This window comes from Athalia rosae, chromosome 7, assembly GCF_917208135.1.
Source record: "Athalia rosae chromosome 7, iyAthRosa1.1, whole genome shotgun sequence".
Taxonomy (NCBI): domain Eukaryota; kingdom Metazoa; phylum Arthropoda; class Insecta; order Hymenoptera; family Athaliidae; genus Athalia; species Athalia rosae.
In genome coordinates this window covers 11,601,542-11,622,868 of record NC_064032.1, presented here as the reverse complement: position 1 = coordinate 11,622,868, position 21,327 = coordinate 11,601,542, and the positions used below count along the sequence as shown (strand labels likewise).

The 21,327-nt window shown below is 38.0% G+C and overlaps 4 protein-coding genes across 12 annotated transcripts in view; 2 read left to right on the top strand and 2 right to left on the bottom strand.

The window, feature by feature from the left end:
- Positions 1-5,722: 5,722 nt before the first annotated feature.
- On the top strand, positions 5,723-11,568 carry LOC125501698. Of its 3 annotated transcripts, none has more exons than XR_007279305.1 (4): positions 5,723-8,308; positions 8,480-8,684; positions 8,808-9,094; positions 10,989-11,568. XR_007279305.1 is itself a non-coding variant. In XM_048658091.1 (2 exons), the coding sequence occupies exons 1-2, from the start codon at positions 8,536-8,538 to the stop codon at positions 11,191-11,193; spliced, it is 354 nt and encodes a 117-aa protein (XP_048514048.1). In that variant the 5' UTR covers positions 8,323-8,535; the 3' UTR covers positions 11,194-11,568. The 3 variants fall into 3 exon arrangements, 1 of the variants encoding a protein (XP_048514048.1); XR_007279304.1 differs by lacking the exon at positions 10,989-11,568 and adding an exon at positions 9,192-9,569 and having other exon boundaries at positions 5,724-8,308; XM_048658091.1 differs by lacking the exons at positions 5,723-8,308; positions 8,808-9,094 and having other exon boundaries at positions 8,323-8,684.
- On the bottom strand, positions 9,796-10,995 carry LOC105689611 (mitochondrial cardiolipin hydrolase). Its single transcript, XM_012406757.3, has 3 exons — positions 10,453-10,995; positions 10,183-10,373; positions 9,796-10,112 (listed from the first exon to the last, which is right to left on the bottom strand). The coding sequence occupies exons 1-3, from the start codon at positions 10,695-10,697 to the stop codon at positions 9,895-9,897; spliced, it is 654 nt and encodes a 217-aa protein (XP_012262180.2). The 5' UTR covers positions 10,698-10,995; the 3' UTR covers positions 9,796-9,894.
- A 2,109-nt stretch (positions 11,569-13,677) lies between the features above and the next one.
- On the top strand, positions 13,678-17,168 carry LOC105689601 (THO complex subunit 1). The gene is made up of 8 exons (XM_012406745.4): positions 13,678-13,848; positions 13,959-14,651; positions 14,730-14,977; positions 15,748-16,038; positions 16,098-16,247; positions 16,313-16,460; positions 16,548-16,772; positions 16,873-17,168. The coding sequence occupies exons 1-8, from the start codon at positions 13,813-13,815 to the stop codon at positions 17,026-17,028; spliced, it is 1,947 nt and encodes a 648-aa protein (XP_012262168.2). The 5' UTR covers positions 13,678-13,812; the 3' UTR covers positions 17,029-17,168.
- A 2,100-nt stretch (positions 17,169-19,268) lies between these two features.
- The window catches only part of LOC105689622 (collagen alpha-1(XVIII) chain), a 66,248-nt gene continuing 64,189 nt past the window's right edge, over positions 19,269-21,327 (bottom strand). For 5 of the 7 annotated variants that reach the window (XM_048658866.1, XM_020854384.2, XM_020854387.2 and 2 more), the window contains 8 exons: positions 21,228-21,302; positions 21,003-21,100; positions 20,843-20,935; positions 20,594-20,716; positions 20,459-20,473; positions 20,128-20,322; positions 19,910-20,028; positions 19,269-19,825 (listed from right to left, as the gene is read on the bottom strand). In XM_048658866.1, coding sequence (XP_048514823.1) covers positions 19,510-19,825; positions 19,910-20,028; positions 20,128-20,322; positions 20,459-20,473; positions 20,594-20,716; positions 20,843-20,935; positions 21,003-21,100; positions 21,228-21,302 — 1,034 coding nt within the window. In that variant the 3' untranslated portion in view covers positions 19,269-19,509. The remainder of the gene's footprint in view (positions 19,826-19,909; positions 20,029-20,127; positions 20,323-20,458; positions 20,474-20,593; positions 20,717-20,842; positions 20,936-21,002; positions 21,101-21,227; positions 21,303-21,327) is intronic. The other 2 variants (XM_020854388.2, XM_020854386.2) reach the window with 2 other exon arrangements.

Sequence of the window (21,327 nt, the reverse complement as noted above, 5' to 3'; positions counted from 1 at the left end):
CTGCGTTAATTAAATTATATATGTACAGATAAATAGAAGAAAAAGAAAAAAAACGACGATTATTTGTATAATCGTCTTGTATATTCTTGTAGTTATGTATTATTATATTGTCCAACTATTCACTTTTCGTGTAGATGAAAAAAAAAGTTGACAAAGTATAAAAAAAGAGTAAAAAACGTAGGTATCATAAATATAATTATATATTATATATACATGTTTAGATAATTAAGTTATATATATTTACCAAAGTGATGTACATACATAAAATTATATACAGAATATATACACTTGTAATATATTATCATTCGTGATGCTGAAATATTATTGTTATTATTGTTTTAATGGTTTTTATTCCAGAAGTTATTATTCTATCGATCCCTTTGATGTTGAAAATTAGTGGAAGTCAAATCGTAGAATTTCAATTATTTCTGATTTACATTATTTCATGTGCTGGAAACATGTTGATAAATTCATCTATTTGTATAAAAACTAGAAAGCTATGGTTGAAAAAGTATGGATAAAATAACATTCCAATTTTTTAAATCATAGATCAGATTTTAATGAGAAAAATAAAAAACAGAGGGTACTCATTAATTCTATTCCCTATAATTACTGATTCTAAAATAAGAATTAACCAAACGCGAGTAGTTAATTTTTCAAGTAATTCTGTTTTTCCAACCGTCGATAATTTGATGGCGCACTTTGAAAATTATCACCTGTAAACAAACAGAGAATCAAAAAGCAAATTTTCATTCTTAATTAAAAGAAAATGATTAAGAAGAATTTAAATTTTTCTAAAGAAGTGTTTTTAAATACTTGTATATTCGAACACGTGGAAGACCTTCAGGGCTACAGGAGGAAAAAGGGGAATGAAAATAAAAATCAAATGAAGTCAAGGTGGTTAAAAAAACGTTGAGAAGCCATAAGAAAAAAAAAAAAGGTCAAAGTAAAACGGGAGAGAAACGAACGTATGGGACGCGCGGAGGTGTAACCAAAATTCTTTCTTCCTTCTCATATATCCTCTACCGTCCAAATTTAACTCTGCAGAAGCAATAATTAGAGAGTCGGTGAGCAAACCCTTCGGGCGGGAGCCTGGAACCACTTGAGCTTGAGCTTTCTCGCCGAGGGTTGTTGGGGGGCTACGAAACGGGGGAAGTCCAGGGGATGCCTGGGGAGGTCTCGTTGCCATGACGACCAAGCCTGGATACCCGGGATCCGCACCGAAGTCTTCCCTCCGCCCCTCCGCCCCTCCGTACCCCCAACCCCTTCCCTCGCAGAACCAACCACGAAATAACCACCCCCTACCCGATCTCCACCGACGGAATCGAGACCTGGGAACGACAGAAAAAGGGGTAACCTCCCTCGCTTCAGTTCCGGCTGTGCTACGAACCTCATAAATCTGTTGTCAGTCGCACAGGTACGCGGTTACACAGGGTAAAATGTTAGCGGATTTACCGAAAATTTTGAACCAACAATTGATTGACGAATACATCGATTTCAGGAAGTATGCGGCTGAAGCGTATACCGGTTAACTTTTTGGAAAAAAATGTCCTACGATCCCGAAATCGGAGGTGATCGATGCACTTTTCTGTGAAAAATATAACGTAGGATAATTTTCGAAAATCTGTCGTCCGAAACTTGGATTTTTTTGGCGCGAGAGAAGCCGATTTTTTTCAACGTACCGATCATTCTTTGCGCCCGAAGAACAGCGGTGACCCAGAGAGTTTGAGAACCCGATGAGTAAAATTCTTGCGAGGGTTCGGGAAAAATTGATGATATTCCGGTAGTGACAGGGGGTTCTAGCGTTCGAGGAATATGAGATGACAGAGCGAAGGACAAAAGGGATTCTCGGTAGTGAGAATATCTTGGAGTTAAATTTAGTGAGAGCATATTTCTACGAATAGATTTCAGCGCGGTGTTATACCTACGTACATAACTCTACTTATACGTGTTAAACATGCGACGGGAGTAGCAAAAAGCTCTAAACTTGCGGCTGGGAATTTTTGCGGGCTCATCCCCCGTTACTCCCTGCCGCTTTTCCCGACCTCCGGAGCTTTCTCGCTCCGTCCACGCTTCTATATTCGACCGCTGCAGCTTTTCGCCCGACACCCTACCGACTTGACACTCTCAATGTACATATGTTCGCACACGATACGTATATATACTGCACATATCCGTTTGGTGCACTTAGGCACGCCGAACACCGAGAGTTCGTCACAACCCTTTCTCGTCGAAAACCCCGAACCCCGGGTGCAGTTTTCTCTGCTGTAATCTCAACAACCCCCATCGCTCGATAGAGCTAGCTGCAGCGTATGTTAAAATGAATAAAAGGAAAAAAAATATATCCGTAGTATTACAACGATCACCTAGTACAATACAGACAAAAGCTTTTTTTTCCTACCGCTTTTTACGAAAAGCTCGAATTTCAAAAATCTCGCAAATATTACGATGAAAAACAAAAAAACAAACAATGAACACGTTATATACATAAATCACAAGTAGCGGCGGCTGCGGGGGGGGAAGAGGAGGAGGGCAAAGCTAGCCCGCCCCTATTTTTATTCCCCAACCGGTCGTTCAAACCTACGTTTTCAAAATACCTGCGGCGCGTGGACGGCGATGGAAAAGTTTTTTCTTTTTTTGTTTATTTGTCGAGTGGCGGTGTAATTTTTTTATGCATGGAAGTCGGTGAGCGGGGATAATTTGACGGCGTAATTTACGCGAATAGTTATTACACGTATACAACCATGGTATGTACAATACACACGTACATTGCGTATATACACCTATTGCGACTCTCCGCGCTCCATATTGTCGAGTAAATATTTAGAAGAAGTGAAATCTTCTCCAGACATTTTATACCCACGCCCGTTCGCGAATCTTCTACTTTATTGCAAACGTACCGATGATCCCAGGTATCGGAACCAAGCGACAACCACCAAGACTCGCTAACTATTCGTCAATTTTGTTGATTCTCTTCTTTGCTCTGGTCACACTTAAAAAACGTCGAGTGGAGTAAAACCGTTGCTCGTCGCAAACGAAATAAATCGTTCACATCCAGACGACGGATAGCAAAAGAGATGAGCCCAGCGACCGCGCGTTCCGCATGGAATTTCAATCTCGTTTCCAGGAAGTAAGCTTCGGTATGTTTTCCGACTAGCTGTTGCAACGTGTGGTTTTCGTTAACGCGGTGTATCTTGTTACGCGTATTGTATATATACAGTACGGAGGGGTTGATAATTGATCGCCTGCAACTCTGTTTGGCGAATGACGTCGTTTAGTTTATTGATAAAAAAGACGAACATTATGCGAACATTAATCGTATATGTATATATACTGCCGCGATGATGTACATCTGGGTCACCCGCACATCGTTTCGTAATTCTTACTCCCTTCTCTCGGTAAGGCTCCGCGCCGTTGCAATTATTTCTCGTCCCTTTTAACCGAGGTTACAGGCTTCGGTGGGCTCGACGTAATATTTATCGTTTATTTCGCGTACCGCCGATGAAAACGACGAAGCGACACGTGAAAACGAGGCGCGTTTCCTCTCCCCTGCACCGTGTACTGTGGCTGGAGAAAATTAAAATTTCACAAATATCGCCCATTCGCAACCCTAGCTCCCGCGAACCGAATTTCCTTCACGCGACTACATTATAGGTACAGCCGACCGCTGCAATAATTCACTCTGCCCTTATCGAGACTTTAATACTCGGCGTCGTCTGCTGCTGCTACCCATCCACGAAGTGACAACAACATTTCCGACGTAACGTTATTACTGTTATCGTTATTATTGTTGTTCTTCTTCTTATCACAGGTTGTAACTTTCAGAAGTTTTCGCATCGATCCTTCGCCCACGATACACATGGGATGTCTACGATGTCAACGAACTCTGAGGAAAATTATCTGTTTACCTGTAGTAAAAAAGTAAGTTTATCGACGAAGGGATTAAAAAGTAAAAAAAAAATTTTTTATAACCGTTCACCGCAAGCTAGAGGAATCACAATCGATGCGAGTTCGCCTTCCGTACTTCACGTGGCAAAGAATCGAGGAAGATGGTCGGTATGGAAAATTTTTACTCATGGAAAACGATCCTCGCAAAAACAAAAACCACCCCATTGCGATGATCTGAGGATTTTCAATTTTTCAGTAAATGATCCCGTTGCCCGTGATCGATCCGGGGATGACGATAATACGCGCGGTGATGACGAGAGATAAGAAATTTGGAATCTGAACAATGGTCGCCGTACGGTAATTCGATGGGATGTGACGGTATAGTAGCAGTTGATCGTAACGTTGTCTAATCAAATCCCCCGGGGTATCGAAAGCTACACTTTGAATTTCTCCCTATAGCGTGATATCTCACGTTATTTCCGTACGTGTGGCTGCTATTTGGGGAGCGCTATCGTCTATTTAAAGATCGTGTTTTGACAAGCTGGAAGCCAACACCGAGGTAAAACATAGACGAAATAATGTAGGTGTTCTAAATGCTGCAGAAGACCAGCTGTAATTTGACAGCGTAAAAATACGTTTCAACACTACGACACACCTATGTATACCGTACATCTACATTGGTACGAACGTACACGTATTCACGTCAAATTTAAACAGCACGTACAAGTCATTTCAAATTTAATCATCTCGCTCTTACGATGAGGTGATTTTTTTTTTTCTTTCTTTCTTTCTTTCTTTCCAAAATGCAAGATCTACTTTTTTCTAGAAGCCTTTTTCCTAACGAATGCAATAGGGATTTTTGCCAACAGCGGAGATTTGAACCGGCGCGGATGATTTTACGGTAAATTTCCTGAAAAAAATTTTCACCGAAAAGAGAGGTGAGAGCTGAAAGTTCAGGTACAATACGTTGGAATATAAATATACTCGAGCAGAAATAGTTTATTATTCTGAAAATGATTATTTTTTCGAGAAATTTTTCCTTCCTTTTTATTTTCTGATCAAATAAACTTGATCTCTTGAATTGCTCAGCAGGTATATGTCCATACGTGTTGTACATACGAATGAGACTCATTGAATGAAATTTACGAGGATCGTCGATAATTCGAAACAATTTTTTGAATCACTGTAAATTATAGTAGACCATTTTTTCTCTTTTTGATTTCTTTTCGTTTTTTTATTTTTTCTTTTCGCTCACAGAGTTTGGCCAGTTGCTCGGTCCACGTCTTACTTACGCAACTGCGAAAGATTGCACAGGTAATTTTTTATCGGCAAATTCGATCCTTCGAGAATTTTCGCGAGAACGATTACAAAACGAATACTCAACCCCCTATGGTGTTGATGAACCCACTCGGATGTACACATAGCTGAAAAAATATACCAAATTTAACGTTCGATCCAAAGCAATTACCCTTGCCGAGGGTGCGGCGACGAAGCGCGATCGTAACGTATATGGGCGGCGTGCAAACTCGCGTCAATTTGCAAAGTGAACAAAAAAAAAAAAGCACGAAATCATTTCGATTTATTAGTCGACGAGTGAATGTAATTGCAGTTCGCACCTTTTTTCATTCATTCGCATCTACCGATTACAAGCTGTTCGTCTATTGGTCGTATTTTTTATTTAATGTTTTTGCTTTTTTTTTTTTAATATATATCTGGTCGTGAACAAAATCGTCTCAAAGTCCCTGTGTGAAAATAAATTCAATACACAGTCGAAACTTATAGTTCTGACGGTTTTTTTTTTTACGAGGTGAAAACGCGGTGAAAACGCGTTGATATAAAATAATGGAAGACAAGGGAACGGAATAAGATAAAAAGAAGAAGTGGAATGAACGGTTGTAACGCGAAACGGACGAACGATCGTAAAATTCGGAATCGCTCTTTATTTATTATTACCGTTTATTTTATCTGCTTCAACAGCTTTGAACCTGGTGGTAGGGTCCACGCTGTGTAATGACCTCCCCCGTTCCTACCAACCCCCACGCTCATTACCCGAGACAACACGAATCAGCGATTATAACCGCTGGATAAAAAAAAAAAAAAAAAAACAGAAAAAAGAAATTGAACAAGGAAACGAAATATGCTCGGCAAAATAGTATTTTGTAAAGCTGCCAACACGTGTTCGAAGAATTTCCACGTGGGTCGAACGTCACGTGAATTATTAACTGGATCATACGCGTAGGCTATATAGTAGATAATTTTCGTAAACCGTACGGTTAATATGGTCGGTGACCGATTGATTGAATATTTTTTTCTCCACTACATCAATCCGTCGGAGTATCCAGTCTGACGTGGGCAAACGAAAGACGGGTAAAAAATCACGCTTTCCATCCATTAGTCGTATTTACGCTTCAATTCGCGTATAAAGAAATTCGACGTCTCAGATTCGGCTCCGCTAGAAGGAGATGTATATCAATTTTTTTGTTGTTTTTTATTATTTTCATCGCACACCAGGTTTCACTCGGTTTAGCGACTTTAAACACCCCCCATCGTAACGGCTGATGGTCGAACGTACATGTAAATCCTGGATGCAAAACCGTCTATTTCGAGGCGGCTGTTATATACTTGTGATTTGTGAGCACGCTGCATTTGCGGGCGTGACGCACGCGGTTTAGTTTAGTCACCCCCGACCACCGCCGTACAGCAGCGGACCACATGCTGTAAGCCGCAGACCAAAATCATGTAAACCGCGTAGGTGCGTAGGTATGATAACCCCCGGCTTACGCGTAACCTCCGACGATCGTCGCGACGTATTGAAATTGGATCGCCGAGTTTCAGCGTTTCGAAAATTTTTCCAACGAGACCCGACGGATGGGGTTGAGCAATTTTTTGACAAAAATCCGATCGCTTGTTCGAAACGTCATTTTTATTCAACGGAAGGCGCAAGGAGATTTCGGATTGCCTCATGTGCGACGATATACACACACGATAATTTACCGATCCGTGGTGCAGCGCGTGTATTTTATTTAGCGTGATTTAACGTACGTTGTGTATACGTACGCGAAATGTTTCGCGTTAACATTCTCCCAGGAAATGGAGAATCTGAAACGTCTCAATTAGGCCCTTTCATCGACCTCGTACACCTACGTCAATTCAATTCTTGGAACAAGTTTTGCTTGAAATCATCTCACGCACACCGAAAAGAGTCAGGACCTTTTTCGTGGACGAAATCCGTAGGGGGAAAATATTTTTGCGAAACAAAAAAACAAAAAAAAATCATTCACTTCGCCGCCTGGGGAAACATCAAACTCGCGGTATCGAATTGGTTCAAAGATAATTTGAAAATAAAAAGCCAAAAAGACGGCTTCTCGAAGATTGAATAAATTGGTAGGTGGGTGTGCTTTTTTTTTTTATTACCATATGAAGATTTTGCGGAGGTGAGTCCAGGTACCTCAAAAAAACAAATGGGAGAAAAAAAGGAAGAGGAAAAAAATTCAATGAAAATATTCAACCCGACTAAAAAACTCGCGCACAATTTTCAAACTCAACGCCCACTTTCGCCACTTCACATAGGTTGAAACGTAAATCGTTTCTTCTCAATAACCGTAAATTTATTCCCGTCCCTGATTAATCGGGGTAATTTTCATTTGAGAAATAAATCGCTGCGATCTCGACATTGTATTGTATAGGTATAACTGTACGTGTACTAATATGCTTTTATGTTGGAGTGGTGCTTTTTTTTTTCAGAAAATTTTTTCATTACTTTTTGTTTTACCACACCGCACGTTTTATGATCCCCATATAATAGCACCCGCGCAGTGTATTAAATCTGCGATGAATTTTCGTGTAAAAGCAATTATATTTGTACCAGCTGCTGTGGCAGTTATTAATACGGAACCGCAGCGGAGAACTATAGATATATTTTGCGAAATGGTTTGCTTTTAATTGTGTTTTTTTCCTTTTGATTTTTTCTTATTTTTTTTCCCGAGTTGCAGCGAAAGAGTCGTCCACGTTGCGTTGTAACGTTCGAGCAATGCGTTCGTTTACGACTTATTATACGGTACGTGCGCAAGTTCAAGGGATAAACAACAAGTTTGAGAGAACGAATGGAACTTATAAATACTGTATAACTAAAGCATAAACGTTGTTAACGTCATAACAATGAATTTAACATAGTTTTTCGTGAAAAATCATATCGGGATTTGGCACCACTCGGGCCATTAAGTTACCACATAAAGGCGGAAGCCTCGTCCAAGCAACCCTCGGGAACTTCAAATCGACAATAACTCCGACCCAAAGCACCAGAGGTTATAATGACGTTCCAAAACTGAGGTCGGACGCATTTTGTGGTCCGGTGGCTTTTATTATGTAATACATATACACACCCATACGATCCTGGAAAACAATATTCTTCGAAAAATACGTAGGTGCCAAAGAGAACGGGAGTTTACGACCGAACGATAAAAGAGAAAAATGAAAACTTCAAAATCATAATTAAGATTCTCCTTGTTTCAGATGAACATTTATTTTCCTTTTTCTCTTGCGTAGGTTTAATTAAAAAGTAACAACTCTTGTGTTTACATTGAAATTAAAGATGGACGTTAAACCTGTGACGAAATCCCGCCGAGGTTCACGGATCGATTGCCGGGTATGACGTCATCTGGAGTTCAGGGGTTGAGAGAAGCGAGAGGAATAAAAGGGGATGAGACGGGGGGAACGGCACCTGTGACGGTGAGCCTACGTCACGCAGGAATACAAATAGCGGGTCGAAGATCCGGATACCGGCGCGTTATCCCGAGGTATGATGTAAAGATTTCGAAAATTTTCTCGTCACACACGATGTGCGAAAGTTTTTTCGTCGCTCGATATCTCGACGCTTCGTTCACTTCCACGAACAATGAGAAATTGTCGATTTCTTTCAGAAATATTTGACTTGCAAACGACAAACGCATTTTATCATTAGCGCCCTTTCGATTCCGATCTTCGCATCTCGCGAAATCGTGAGATTTTTTAAATTCGAGGAGTTTCTCGTTGTCGCAAAAAAAATGGAAATTTGCTAATCCGTCATCTCCCGACTGAGATCAACCCTTAACGCAGACGAAGGGAGGCGGGGGATGAAACCGAGAGTTGCCGTAAAAATGACGTCACAATCGTCATGGCAACCCCCTCCCGATGAACTTTACAACGCAACTGCAACGTCCTACGTAATGTATGTATAAAGGGTGTAAGATATTGTATACACGTCACCTCCTCGGCGGGTACCAAAACGCCGGGGTCAACCTTCTTCATTTTGCTTTTCTTTCCAGCTGACCTTAATGAACAATTTACTTCACTTTCATATTGAGGCGTCATTCGGATAACGATATCATCTGAATTGTGAATAAACAAAAATGATTATTATAGAGTTAATAAAACATGGGGGAGGGGGGGAATTGAACGACAAAAAATCGTGTGTAAGACGAAAAAGTCAGCGTCAGAAAAATAACGCTTCTTTGAACGAATAATAAAATTTGAAAAAAAAACCAAAAAATGATTACTTATAATTGTTTCGTTCTTACGTAGGAAGTGAAGTGAGGAAGAGTTGAACATTGTTTTCGTTCGTGTATAAATGATCTCATGACTGGATGTTTTGATCCTGAGGCATTAAAATGTTACCTTATATTATGAAGCGATCGTTAATTAGTCTGTCATTCTATAGGAGTTTATAACAGCTGTAGTCGTCAGTTCACTCGACCGAGACAAACGTGGCCGTAACGTAATTATGCACGTTCATTAGTCGCATGGATTTTATCGAAGCTGCAAATGTTGTAAGAGGTCGGGGTAATTTTTTTTTCTCTCTCGTTATGACGTGGTGTCGGGTTTTTTTTTTTTTTTTTTATTCAAAATAAACAAAACAAGGGATCGATGAAAAATGAAAATTGTCATTCGTTTATTTCGATTGAGTTCAAGTTCGTTGAAAACTTTCGTCTATTTTGTTACAGTATAGTCCAGTCTTATAGATACGGGGGTTTAGTCTTCATCCTTTGTTAGCTGAAGCCACATTCTGTCGAATTCTTTAACGAATGGTGCTACGATCGCCTCGTGATTTGTGATAATCACGTTATCCCAGTTCCCGTACAACGCCTGCTTCGTCCAATTTGTACTGCCAGTCAATAAAATTTTGCCATCAATTATGGCGAATTTATGGTGCATGAGGTATGCGGACTTCTTTATTCGGACGCGAATACCTTGAATGGGGAATGAATATTTCAACACAACGAATACTAAGATGGGAGTAACCTGGGCTGGTATTTATACCTTTTGATCTGAAATCTCGTATTTTTTTATCGCAGGCAACATTATCCGACATTCCATAGTCAGCGATAATCTTTACATTCACACCACGAGAAAATACCCTTAATATTGCTTTCGCGATGTCGTCGCAGGTGACCATGTAAATGCAGATGCAAAGGGTCTCCTCGGCAGATTCTATACACCCCAATAACTTTCTGTAAAATAGTAATTTAAGATACGGTCACGTTGTTATTTCTTTCGCCAGATTTATCCCATCTTCCATGATATGAATACCTGAGGTTTCTTATCGAGCAACTCGATCGATCGCACGGTATTTGAGAATGCGCATGCAATCGACAGCCGGATGATTCTTCGGAAAAAAATAGCACCTCATCGATAGGTTTTGATTTTTCATTTTTAACATTAACAGTCCTCTTGTATATTTGCCAAAGTAATTCGACGCCTAACAATCCACCGAATAAAAGAGTCACTCGATTTCTAGGAGGACACGTTAACGTGGCAATTGTATTCCTCAACATTTCAAAGTTTTTGTAAAATTGAGCTCAATAAAATTCCGCTAAAGATTTCCTATGGTTCGCTATGATTATTTGAATTTAAAAACTGCGATTCTCTTCGACGAATGAATCGATTATCGAATCGACTCTCGATGGATATTATAAACAATATCCTAACCCTTGATACAAGATACGTTTTTTTTTTAAATAAGAGACGACTGACTGATCTAAAATTAATTGTTTGGGTCAGAAAGTAATTAATAATTATTATTAAGGTTTAACAGATAACACAAATCAAATGATACAATTTTTTAGGATAATAACGAAGAACACTCTCACGTCCGACTGCAGAAACTCGCATGAGCACGTGGCTGAAGAAAGCGTCCTGCGCAAATGGCAGCCAGAGTTGGTCCATCCGAGGATACCGGAATCTTCCATTTTCAGATCACAGAGAATCCTCGTAATGAGCGCAATATTCGAGACGATGAAGAAAAAGCACACATCCCTCTGCGATCATTAATTTATAACAAACTCAAACAGGATAAATATGACCATGAGTCTCACGGCACTTGTTAATAATAATCAGGACTCAAAATATTTTATCCTGATTTTTTGAATACTCTGTGAAAGTTTGAATACTTTTCTGATCTCTGAGCAGCCTCGAACGAGTCAATGATTAACGAAATAATATTTATTCATTGCTGTTGCTTTATCAAATGAATAAGCAAATAAATTTTGGGGTTCTTATTGTTAATAAACTTTTGATTTGCTAAGTGTATTGCGAGCCCAGAATTTTGCATACTCCGAACGAGTCTTGTTAATAAATTAACAAAAATCGGCTGAAAACATTAGTAATAATTGACTACACATTTAGTGCTGGCCATCGTGATTTGTAACTCCGTCATCAGAATATTATTTCTAAGAATATCGTACGTACAACACCATAATGTAACGTATTTTGAATCTGAAACGATAGGACGTCCCAGAGGTAAACAAACATGGTCGTGGGGTCTCGAGAACAAAAGAGAGCGTCGCCACTGGTACCCAAGCGCGCGGAGTTCCCGGTTTCATTCAGTCCCTGGATTCCGTAATTTTCGCTTCAGCTCCGCGCGTCTCTTTGCTAATTCGACTGTATTTAATTATATCGCGTGTTAAACCTTACAATAATTAATTTGAATATTAGATAAGCTTTTCTGCTGAATTTGGAAACAAATAATTCTTCAAATAATTCAATTAAAAGTGGTTTTACAACGAATCAAAGTGCCTGAACACTTGTTGCTGCTACACGTGCATCTACGCAGTTAGTTATGGTTCACAATCGGTTAACCATGCACTTGGGGATCTGAGAGCTGCCTAAACCAGATTTTCATCTTCTTCAGTTAGATCAAAGGTCAGTTTTAATTGTAATAATTTATTTTCTATCTATTGCGACGCATTTTCGTATCGCGTGACCTCTGGGAGTCTCTACCTGGATCGTGACGATTCAATGACGATTATGAGCTGCTCCGACTAATTGTAAATGATCATTGGATATTGCTAACAATTCGACTGGGATATATCATATTTTCACACAAGGAAATGATTGAAAATTGTATTTCTTCGACTCTTGGTGGCAGAAAAATTCCAAGTCTGACGCTGCTCGCACGCGACGTAGAGCGCGAAGGCTTGGAATCGCATGTTCTGTTTTGCTTGATATTTGGAATGTCCCTATGAGTTCTGAAGAATTTTTTGAAACGAAACAACTAGCTCGACATTTGCTATCTTACAAGGTGCTTTAATCGACCTACACATCCTCGATCTTTACGCAAGAATACGTGGAAAAGGCGTGCTGAAATTAATTTGGCTGATACTTAACTTTTTACCCTGAAAAAGCCAAGCCTATGGTCTTGTTTTTTTTTCAAAAATTGAGCCAGTATTTTCAGTTCAGGAATCTGCATCTGGGAGCCAAATTAATTTATCCATCTATCTATAAAATTGATTGAGTTGTCGCCAATTTTTCGCTTTTTGGAGCAGAAAAATTGAGATATCTCGTTTGGGAAAATTCGTAGCTCAATTTGACCAACGGATTCGTGTTCCTGAGGGCAAAATACATTAGAAAAGTGCCATACGATCGCTTTTTAAAAATAAAAATTTTTGCCCAAAATTTGAAAATTTTTCAAGGGGTACCCCTTTGAATTTTTTCAATTTTTGGCTAAAAATTTTTATTTTTAAAAATCGATCGTATGGCACTTTTCTTACGTATTTTGTCCTCAGGAACACGAATCCGTTGGTCAAATTGAGCTACGAATTTTTCTCATCGAGATATCGCGATTTTTCTGCTCCAAAAAGTGGAAAATTGGCGATAACTCGATTAATTTTACAGATAGATCAATTTAACTTTTACATTCGGATTCCTGGGGTCAAAATACATCAGAATAGCATATAAAATAAAATATTTTTTTTTGACCCAAAACCGACCAAAAACGAAGGGGTACCCCTTTGGATTTTTTCGATTTTGGGGTCAAAAATCGACATTTTTTTTTATCGGGTTTTCTATGCTATTCTTACGTATTTTTATCTCAGGAATCCGAATCTGAAAGTCAAATTGATCTCTCTCTGAAATTGACCGAGTTATCACCAATTTACCGCTCCAAAAAGTGAAAAATCGAGGACATCTCGATTGGATTTATTTCTAATTCAATTCCATAGATTGTCTGATATTGGCAACGGGAAGATGTATTAAGATATTTGCTCTCAGAAAATTAAAGAGCAAAAAAAACCCAAGATCTGTTGCTGCATCAGCGCGCTGACTTGGAATTCAAGACATGCGTTTCAATGCTCCATGCACTTTCAACCAAATTACCGAAAAATTGTAAAAAAGCATACAAATCTTTAGTCAACGAAGAAGGTAGAAGTGTGGACTGAAGATTTGTCTGTTGCTTGGCGGCTTAAATTCAAATCTACCGGAAATTTGTCTGAATATGACGGAGCTCGCTGCGCTACGTATATGAGCAGTAGCAACGAATTCAGACCTACAGTAGCGTTGTTGGTCTGTCAACAACCTATAAAATTGCTAAAGGATTGCTACAAGTGATGATAGAGAAACAAAGTGTTATAATAATACCAGAAAAGTGTGTGCAGGTGACTTTTATCATTGAAAATGGCTTCATTCGAGACGTTAAGACGTGATTACAATGTAAGTTTATGTTTGGATTAAATCTAACCTATTCTTAATGCTCAGAAAAATAGCAAAAGTTACTGCTATTATACTGCAAAAGTAGTATATCACAATTTTTTAAATTCCAGATTCATCTACAGCAATATTTCAAGTCATCAAATATATTGGGTTTCCAGAAAAAGTGTTTGGAAATAAATACTAATGTTTCAAACCGGAAAGCAGTTATCGATCAAGCTCTTCGTGATACACTGCTTGTTGTTTTGCTGGAGAATTCAGCAGGAAATGTACAGATATTAGAATCATATATAACGTTCTGCATTGAGCTATGTCGCAAAGATTTGGCGACGGCTAGTATGCCCGTTATGCTGCTTGGAGATATATTCGACTGTATGACTTTAGACAGATGCGAAGAACTTTTCACTTTTGTTGAGAACAATGTTGTTGTATGGAAAGAGGAAATATTCTTCAGTGCGTGTAAAAACAATTTGCTCAGAATGTGCAATGACTTACTCAGGCGACTATCACGATCCCAGCAGACTGTTTTCTGTGGCAGGATTCTCTTATTTCTTGCTAAATTTTTTCCATTCTCTGAGAGGTCCGGGTTGAACATTGTTAGTGAATTTAATCTTGATAATCACACGGAATTTGGTAATGAGAAATCTGAGAAAGATTTGTTAGATCAAATTGTTGAAGACTCTGATAAAACAGAAAACAAGATCCCTATTGATTACAATTTGTACAGAAAGTTCTGGGCTCTTCAAGATTTTTTTAGAAATCCTAATCAGTGTTATAACAAGATGTACTGGAAGGTTTTTTCTGCGGTAAGTTCATCGGCGCGTGTAGTATTAGGCAGGATATATCAGTGATCATATCACTCCTAAATCTTCTCATTCATGCAGCATACGTCGCACGTCTTGTCTGCATTTACATCGTTTAAATTGGAGGAACAGCGTAGCTGCCCAACAAGACGAATTACTGTCGATGCACCGATGGAAGAAAGCCAAAAAGAGACCCACTACTTTGCTAAATACCTAACAAACCAAAAGTTATTGGAATTACAATTGTCTGATTCAAATTTTAGGCGTTACGTACTTTTACAGTTCTTAATACTCTTCCAATACCTCAACAGTACTGTAAGATTCAAAGCGTGAGTTGCCGTTTCTATTATACTAATTACTTGAACATTCCCTTCAAAATGACAAAATTCTCTTCATAGTCCAGTCAAATTAAACTAATTTAAACCCAAATGAGGGAATAATTCAAAGTCAGCTGAATTTTGATGTCAGCCCTTATTGAGACATCCGGAAAGAACCCTTGATTTGACTGGGCTTCGCGAGTTATAGGGCCCAACAGAAACAAGAATTTGATTTTTCGCTTATATCTACTTTTCTATCGACTATAAGGGTTAGACACTATGAACAGAAATTGTAGGGCACAAAATTCTGTACAAAAAAGTGTCCTTGTATTTTTTCAGTAGGATCAACCGTTTCCGCGTAATATGTTAATTAACAGCGTGAGTTCGATACAGAATACCCTATTCCACGCCTCGCGCTGAGTTACGCGCCTCGTACTCAACTTCAATAGGTGGTATGGAATAGATACGTATTCATTTTATCCTAATTTGACTGGACTATTAATAACATGGCCAAAACCAATCTGAATGTATCTGAAAATAGCTGATATCTGGTCTCCCTTTTTTGTTCGTCATTTCGCTAAATGACAATATTAATGGAGCTGAGATTAGCTGACAGTATTTTAAGATCCTATTCTAGAGCATATAAAATCTTCCAGCATGTTTCTAATTGCGTTCTAGCAAAGTTTTATAGGTACCAGATGCTAAGATCATGCATTTAACGTCGATTAGTCTTATTTTATTTCCCCTTATCCCAATCATTATCACTAGTTCTTGGTTTTTAGAGAAAGCCACGAACTAAAACCAGATCAAGTTGAGTGGGTGAAAGCGACAACCGATCAAGTGTATTCGTTGTTGGCTGAAACTCCCCCAAATGGATCAAATTTTGCGGAAACAGTAAGAAATATTCTTAAAAGAGAAGAGCACTGGAATGCGTGGAAAAATTATGGCTGCCCACCGTTTAAAAGACCTGCACCTGAAACAAACGGTGAGGGCGATGAGCCTAAAAAGCCAAGAAAGCAGCTTGGTGACATCATTAAAGATGCTCAAGCCCAGGGCAAATATTACATGGGAAAGTAAGTACCAAAGAACTTCTCTTTACGAATGGAAATTCACCTTTCATTCGACTTCGCAGCCCGGAGTTGACAAAGCTGTGGAATCTATGCCCAAATAATCTTGAGGCTTGTAAATCGAAAGATCGGGATTTCCTCCCTTCCTTAGAAACCTATTTCGAAGAAGCTATCGAACAATTAGATCCTGCTGCAATGGTTGAAGATCAGTACAAGTGCGTACACGTCAAAATTTCAAAACTCTTTGAAATTTAGTTTGATCCGTCTTATAATTCCGCAGAAAAGTCAACGATGGAAGCTTTGGCTGGAGGGCTTTGCGGTTACTCGCAAGACGTAGCCCGCACTTTTTTGTCCATGGAAATTATCCGATTAATAAATTACCAGAATATTTAGAAGCGATGATAAAAAAAATCGCGAAAGATCGACCGGTGAGACTATTAACTGATTTTTTATGATCGACTCCCATGAAATTTCGCATTATTTTCAACCTTTTCTTTCATCATCAACGAACGCAGTCCGATTTGAAAATAGAGCCCGAGGAAACACCCCCGGATGTGAACGAGCAGGAATTCAATGATGACGTTCTCAAACAGGAAACCGAACAAGTTGAGGCGGATTCAACGCCCACGAAATTTAGAAAATTTAATAAAGTTACAGCTGATATAGTCGCCAAATTATCCGAAATATTAAAGGGTGACTGGAAAGATCTTGCCGCAAAATTCGGATACCACGCGCACGAGGTACAGTTGAAATCCCTCGAACAATACAAGCTCGAAATTTTTCAGAAATAATTCACCACCCATCTTTATCTTCCTTCCCTTTTCCGATTTATTGTTGCAGATCGATTTTTTCTCTAGCAAACCCACCCAGTACGAACAGTGTAAAAGTATGTTAGAAATTTGGGCGGAGGAAGACGAAGACGCATCGATTGAAAATTTAGCTTACATTTTGGATGGCTTGGGTTTTGCGGAAGCTGTAGCTGTGCTGAAAAGCTAATCAACTTTACTTATATTTTTTTGTGTGATCTTAACTGTCTTCAAGCTATCAAAAAATCGATAGATTGAACGATGCCTATTTTGATGTTTTCAATGTTCTGTTCGAATACCGAGGAATAAAAAATGAAGGAAGGTCCCGAAGTAAGCGTGTTTTAATTTTTTTTTGTATCTTTGATTTATTCGGAAAGACAATAATAAAATGTATGTGTGTATAAACGATACAAATTTTGAAATTCAATCAGGAATCTTGATGCACGATAAGCGTTGCTAGTAATCATTACTCAATTACAAAATTATCTCGAAAATTATCGTCTTCCCTCGATACTTTTAGGGTACCAAATAAAAAACAGTTATGATTCATACATGGTTGTATTAAATATTAATCCATCAAAATACGAATTATACGGCTGTTTCAGATCCGTTATAAACTGATATATTGGTTTTCTTTTTTTTTTTTTTTTTTTTTTTTTTTTCTCGAACAAGTATACAAATGGTGTTTATACCACTACGTCGACATGCAAGTAGGTAATAAATAATTCTTACATTATTCATCTATACTTATATTTCTACGTTACAGATATTGACTTAGAGCTGATTATTCATGCTCGATGCAATTACGATTACTATAGATATATATATATTTATATAATAAAAAACTGTATCGTCATTTGAAAACCACCCCCATAATTTTTAATCAACGCGGTTTTTATCTGCTCTACTGTTCCGTGATGAAGTTCGATCTTTAAAATTTAAATGAAGAAAACGTAAGTACGTACATTCATTCATGACAAAATGAATCGTTGTTTCACGTTTCGTTACTTTTTTATCGCGGAAATATTAAGCCTCTAGTTTTTCGCATTGGGTTTGACTAGTCTTTCATTATTCACTCACTTTATTTTTTTGTTCGTTACATTTTTTTTCTTCCGACTTTGACAGATTTTGGAATATGAATAAAAGGTAATTTCCGATTTGTTCGGAAAAATTGATTTAGTTACCGTACTAAATTATTTGATAAATCAATCGATCATCATCGATACGTAAATATGAATCGGATCACATCAATTTTTTCAATAGCATGCGCGACGATACATATGGGGTATAAACCTAAAAATCATTTAGTCCTTATGTAATTTAGTAGTTATTCACTTATTCTATGTATGATCGGATTATTTTAAGGTGACCCGCGTCGACGCAAATGCATATTTCATGTAGCATATATCTTGTGGAACCGGACCAAAATAGGTATTATCGGTGGACCATTGACAAAAATAACTAGTCGCGTTGATGAAATTTAAGAAAATGATGTCGAGAATTATAAAAAATTCCACATTATACTGAATCAATAAAATTCAGCCGGTCACCTCGCGCTTACATTCTAACAAACACATTCATGTATACATACTCGACTAACACGTAAATGCATCGGTTGGAATCTTTATCAATTTTTTTTTTCTCATTTGCCTCTCAATTTTTCGATACTGTAATTGTTGTTCACAATATAGTAGTGCTGCTCATGTCATAAGTAGAAATTTTTACTTTGAATTTTATCGGTGCAATTAACGTTTCACCAAAATTCAATCGTTACCTAGATATGTGTGTGGTGTACGTACGTTGAATGAGATAATAGGTAATTAATCATTATAATCGTGTGTGTAATATACGTAACTTTTTTTTTTCACCATTTTTCTTCTTTTTTTTTCTTCATCGCCATGCTAAGTTTACATACTGGACGTTTACTGTGATTTAGGCAACATTTATATCATATCATATAGTATAGTTATCATAACGGCGCCCGTTACATTAAGGGGGATCCGCGACTTTTCGTGATCGATCAATTTATTAGCTCCTCGGATCTCATTTCTTTTTCTTATTTTTCCATTTTAATTAATATATTTTTTTTTTTTCTACCGATTTTCGTATTCAAATTCTACTGTATCGAACATCCTCCCTCGTTTACGGTAGAGATTAAGGATAATTGATATGGATGACTGATATGACACGTGGCTTTGGCAAACTATAACTTTGAGACGATCAGTCTTTTTCAGATAGAACTGAAATGTAATATGCAGATTTTGTTTTTCTCTCAAGTAATCGCTAGTTTTGCATCTTTTAATATATGATGGATAGTTGAATTATGCGTATTTAATTTTATCAATAACGTTATTATGAATTCTTTTTTCACCCCTTTTTTTTTACTCCGATAATATCGTAATAGTTTGGAGAGATTTTTTTTTTCTTTCATCAAGTAGAAGATCTACGATTATTCGGCTCGTTGGAATTACGATTGAGCTTATATTAGCGGTAGGTCAAGTTCATTCTCAACGTGTAAAATATAAGAAGAAATGTGAAATTTTTTTTTTTTTTTTTTTCTTGACCGAAATTAAGCCGATTTTTTTAAATATTTTACGATGAGTGATTTATTTTCTCGACCGTGAACCCCTTCCGTTTTCGATTGATCTAATTATGACCTTTTTTTTATCAATTAATCATCCATCAGTTCTTCCAAATGTTTTCTATAGTCTTCTTCGTTCAGTTCCAGATTTTCGATGAGCTGATGATTTTCTTGATAATCCTCATCGGTCTCTCTACGACGCCTCGTCGTCTGACTCGTTACTTCTATGCAGAGTAGAGCGAATTTGTTATCGCAGGAATATCGGACTTGTTCCAACAAACGTTCTCCGTTCAACGGCGAACCCAATCCAAAACGATCAGAACTACTGGAATGCCACGCGTCGCAGTAAGTGTCCATTGCTCTATCACCTAATTTGTGAGAACCGTGCCACGCTACTTTCTCCGGCCTAAAAAAAGAATAAAAGATAAAGTACATATCTGTGAGAAAATTTCATTACCTACAGACAATATGTAAATAAATATTATCTTACCAGGAGAAATCATCCGTTAAGATATTTTTCCCGTTAAAACTGTAGATTCTTGGGCTTTGAGAAAAGTAGGCACCGTCACCGTTGAACATTTCTTTCCATGAATTGAACAGCACGTCACCCTAAAAAAGGTGAAAATATTTTGCGTCAGTTGTGAAAATCTTATTCACAGTGATAAATTTATTCAATGAATTTAACGATTTTTTTTTTTTTTTACGTACCTTAATATTGACTATCGGCAGATCTCGATCCGCAAATCTGACGATGCTGTCGACATTTTGTACCCTTGAGCTCAAAAATGCTCTGAAAGTTCCCGTTAGACCTGCACGTTTCGATTGGCGATAACAGGCGTAATCCGCACCCCTAACGCCATGCATATCTCCCGTGTAAGGTTCGTTGAGTGCAGCCATTCGCAGCTACAAAAAAAAAAAAAAGAAAAGAAAAGAATTAGAATTAGAATTGAGTGAAAATTTCTACTCTTTCATAGTTCGCTCGATTTTTCTTGTTCGTTTTTAATGAATTTTTTCAGTCTATATTAAATGAGGACCTTACCATTTTCGGGTACCACTGGGATGCGGCGATGGATGGAGAAAAGTTAATATATTGTATTTGATGAACGTAATATTAATTGATAAGAATATCAGGGTTAGAGTAGAATAATGTATTTGTTTTTTTTTTTTTGCTTACTCCTGTCCCGTCAGTTTTTAAAGGAATTTGATTTATCAGATTCGACGCTTCGAACGGTGCCTTCACCGGGGGTGGTGCTGTGGTCGGTGGAGCCGGAGTTGTTATGGGGAGCAGAGAGCCCAGCTGATACAAAGAAAAGAAACAATCAACAGGTGCGTTGAACTGAAGACGGTAGATATAATTTGGATTAAATTAATTTTCATATTTTTCCATCAAATATTTCCACTGCATTTCCACTCGTATACTCACAGCGATGTATTGCCATCCGTTATTCACCCTCACTAGCAACGCTTCTTCGTCTATTATGTAAGCCAAAGTTCCAACTTGACTGACAGCCGACATCTGAAAAAGTAAATTGAAAATCATGATTCATGTTGGTAAGATTTTTTAATCCATTACGCACTCTTACTTTTGTCATTGCGTCGGTGTTTTGGAACGTCACCGCTCCGGGGACAATTTTTGTTGTACTTTCTGAAGCAGGACCTCTGGTAGCGATAGTTCCCGATCCTGAAATTTTGTTAATTTGTTCGTGAAAAATTTGAGAAAACTGAATGACGTGATTATTTTGTCGAAATGGATTCGAATTTTCAGCAGTTTTTCGGTCTTATCAAAATATACGATTCGTATACTTTACCGTAATGCTCTTTGAGTTCCTTCAGCTGTTTCAACTCTCTGAGAGCTTTTAATTCATCTAAACTGCTTCTTGGTCCTTATAATTTAACACGCAGCGTAAG

Excerpts from the sequence above, each read along its gene's own strand:
- LOC125501698 (XM_048658091.1), top strand. The coding sequence starts at position 8,536 with ATGACGTCATCTGGAGTTCAGGGGTTGAGAGAAGCGAGAGGAATAAAA. Across the intron at positions 8,685-10,988 it reads TACCGGCGCGTTATCCCGAG|GATAATAACGAAGAACACTC; the intron begins GTATGATGTAAA and ends ACAATTTTTTAG.
- LOC105689611 (XM_012406757.3), bottom strand. The coding sequence starts at position 10,697 with ATGTTGAGGAATACAATTGCCACGTTAACGTGTCCTCCTAGAAATCGA. Across the intron at positions 10,374-10,452 it reads TGCTCGATAAGAAACCTCAG|AAAGTTATTGGGGTGTATAG; the intron begins GTATTCATATCA and ends ACTATTTTACAG. Across the intron at positions 10,113-10,182 it reads ACGAGATTTCAGATCAAAAG|GTATTCGCGTCCGAATAAAG; the intron begins GTATAAATACCA and ends TCCCCATTCAAG.
- LOC105689601 (XM_012406745.4), top strand. The coding sequence starts at position 13,813 with ATGGCTTCATTCGAGACGTTAAGACGTGATTACAAT. Across the intron at positions 13,849-13,958 it reads CGTTAAGACGTGATTACAAT|ATTCATCTACAGCAATATTT; the intron begins GTAAGTTTATGT and ends TTTAAATTCCAG. Across the intron at positions 16,039-16,097 it reads GGCAAATATTACATGGGAAA|CCCGGAGTTGACAAAGCTGT; the intron begins GTAAGTACCAAA and ends TCGACTTCGCAG.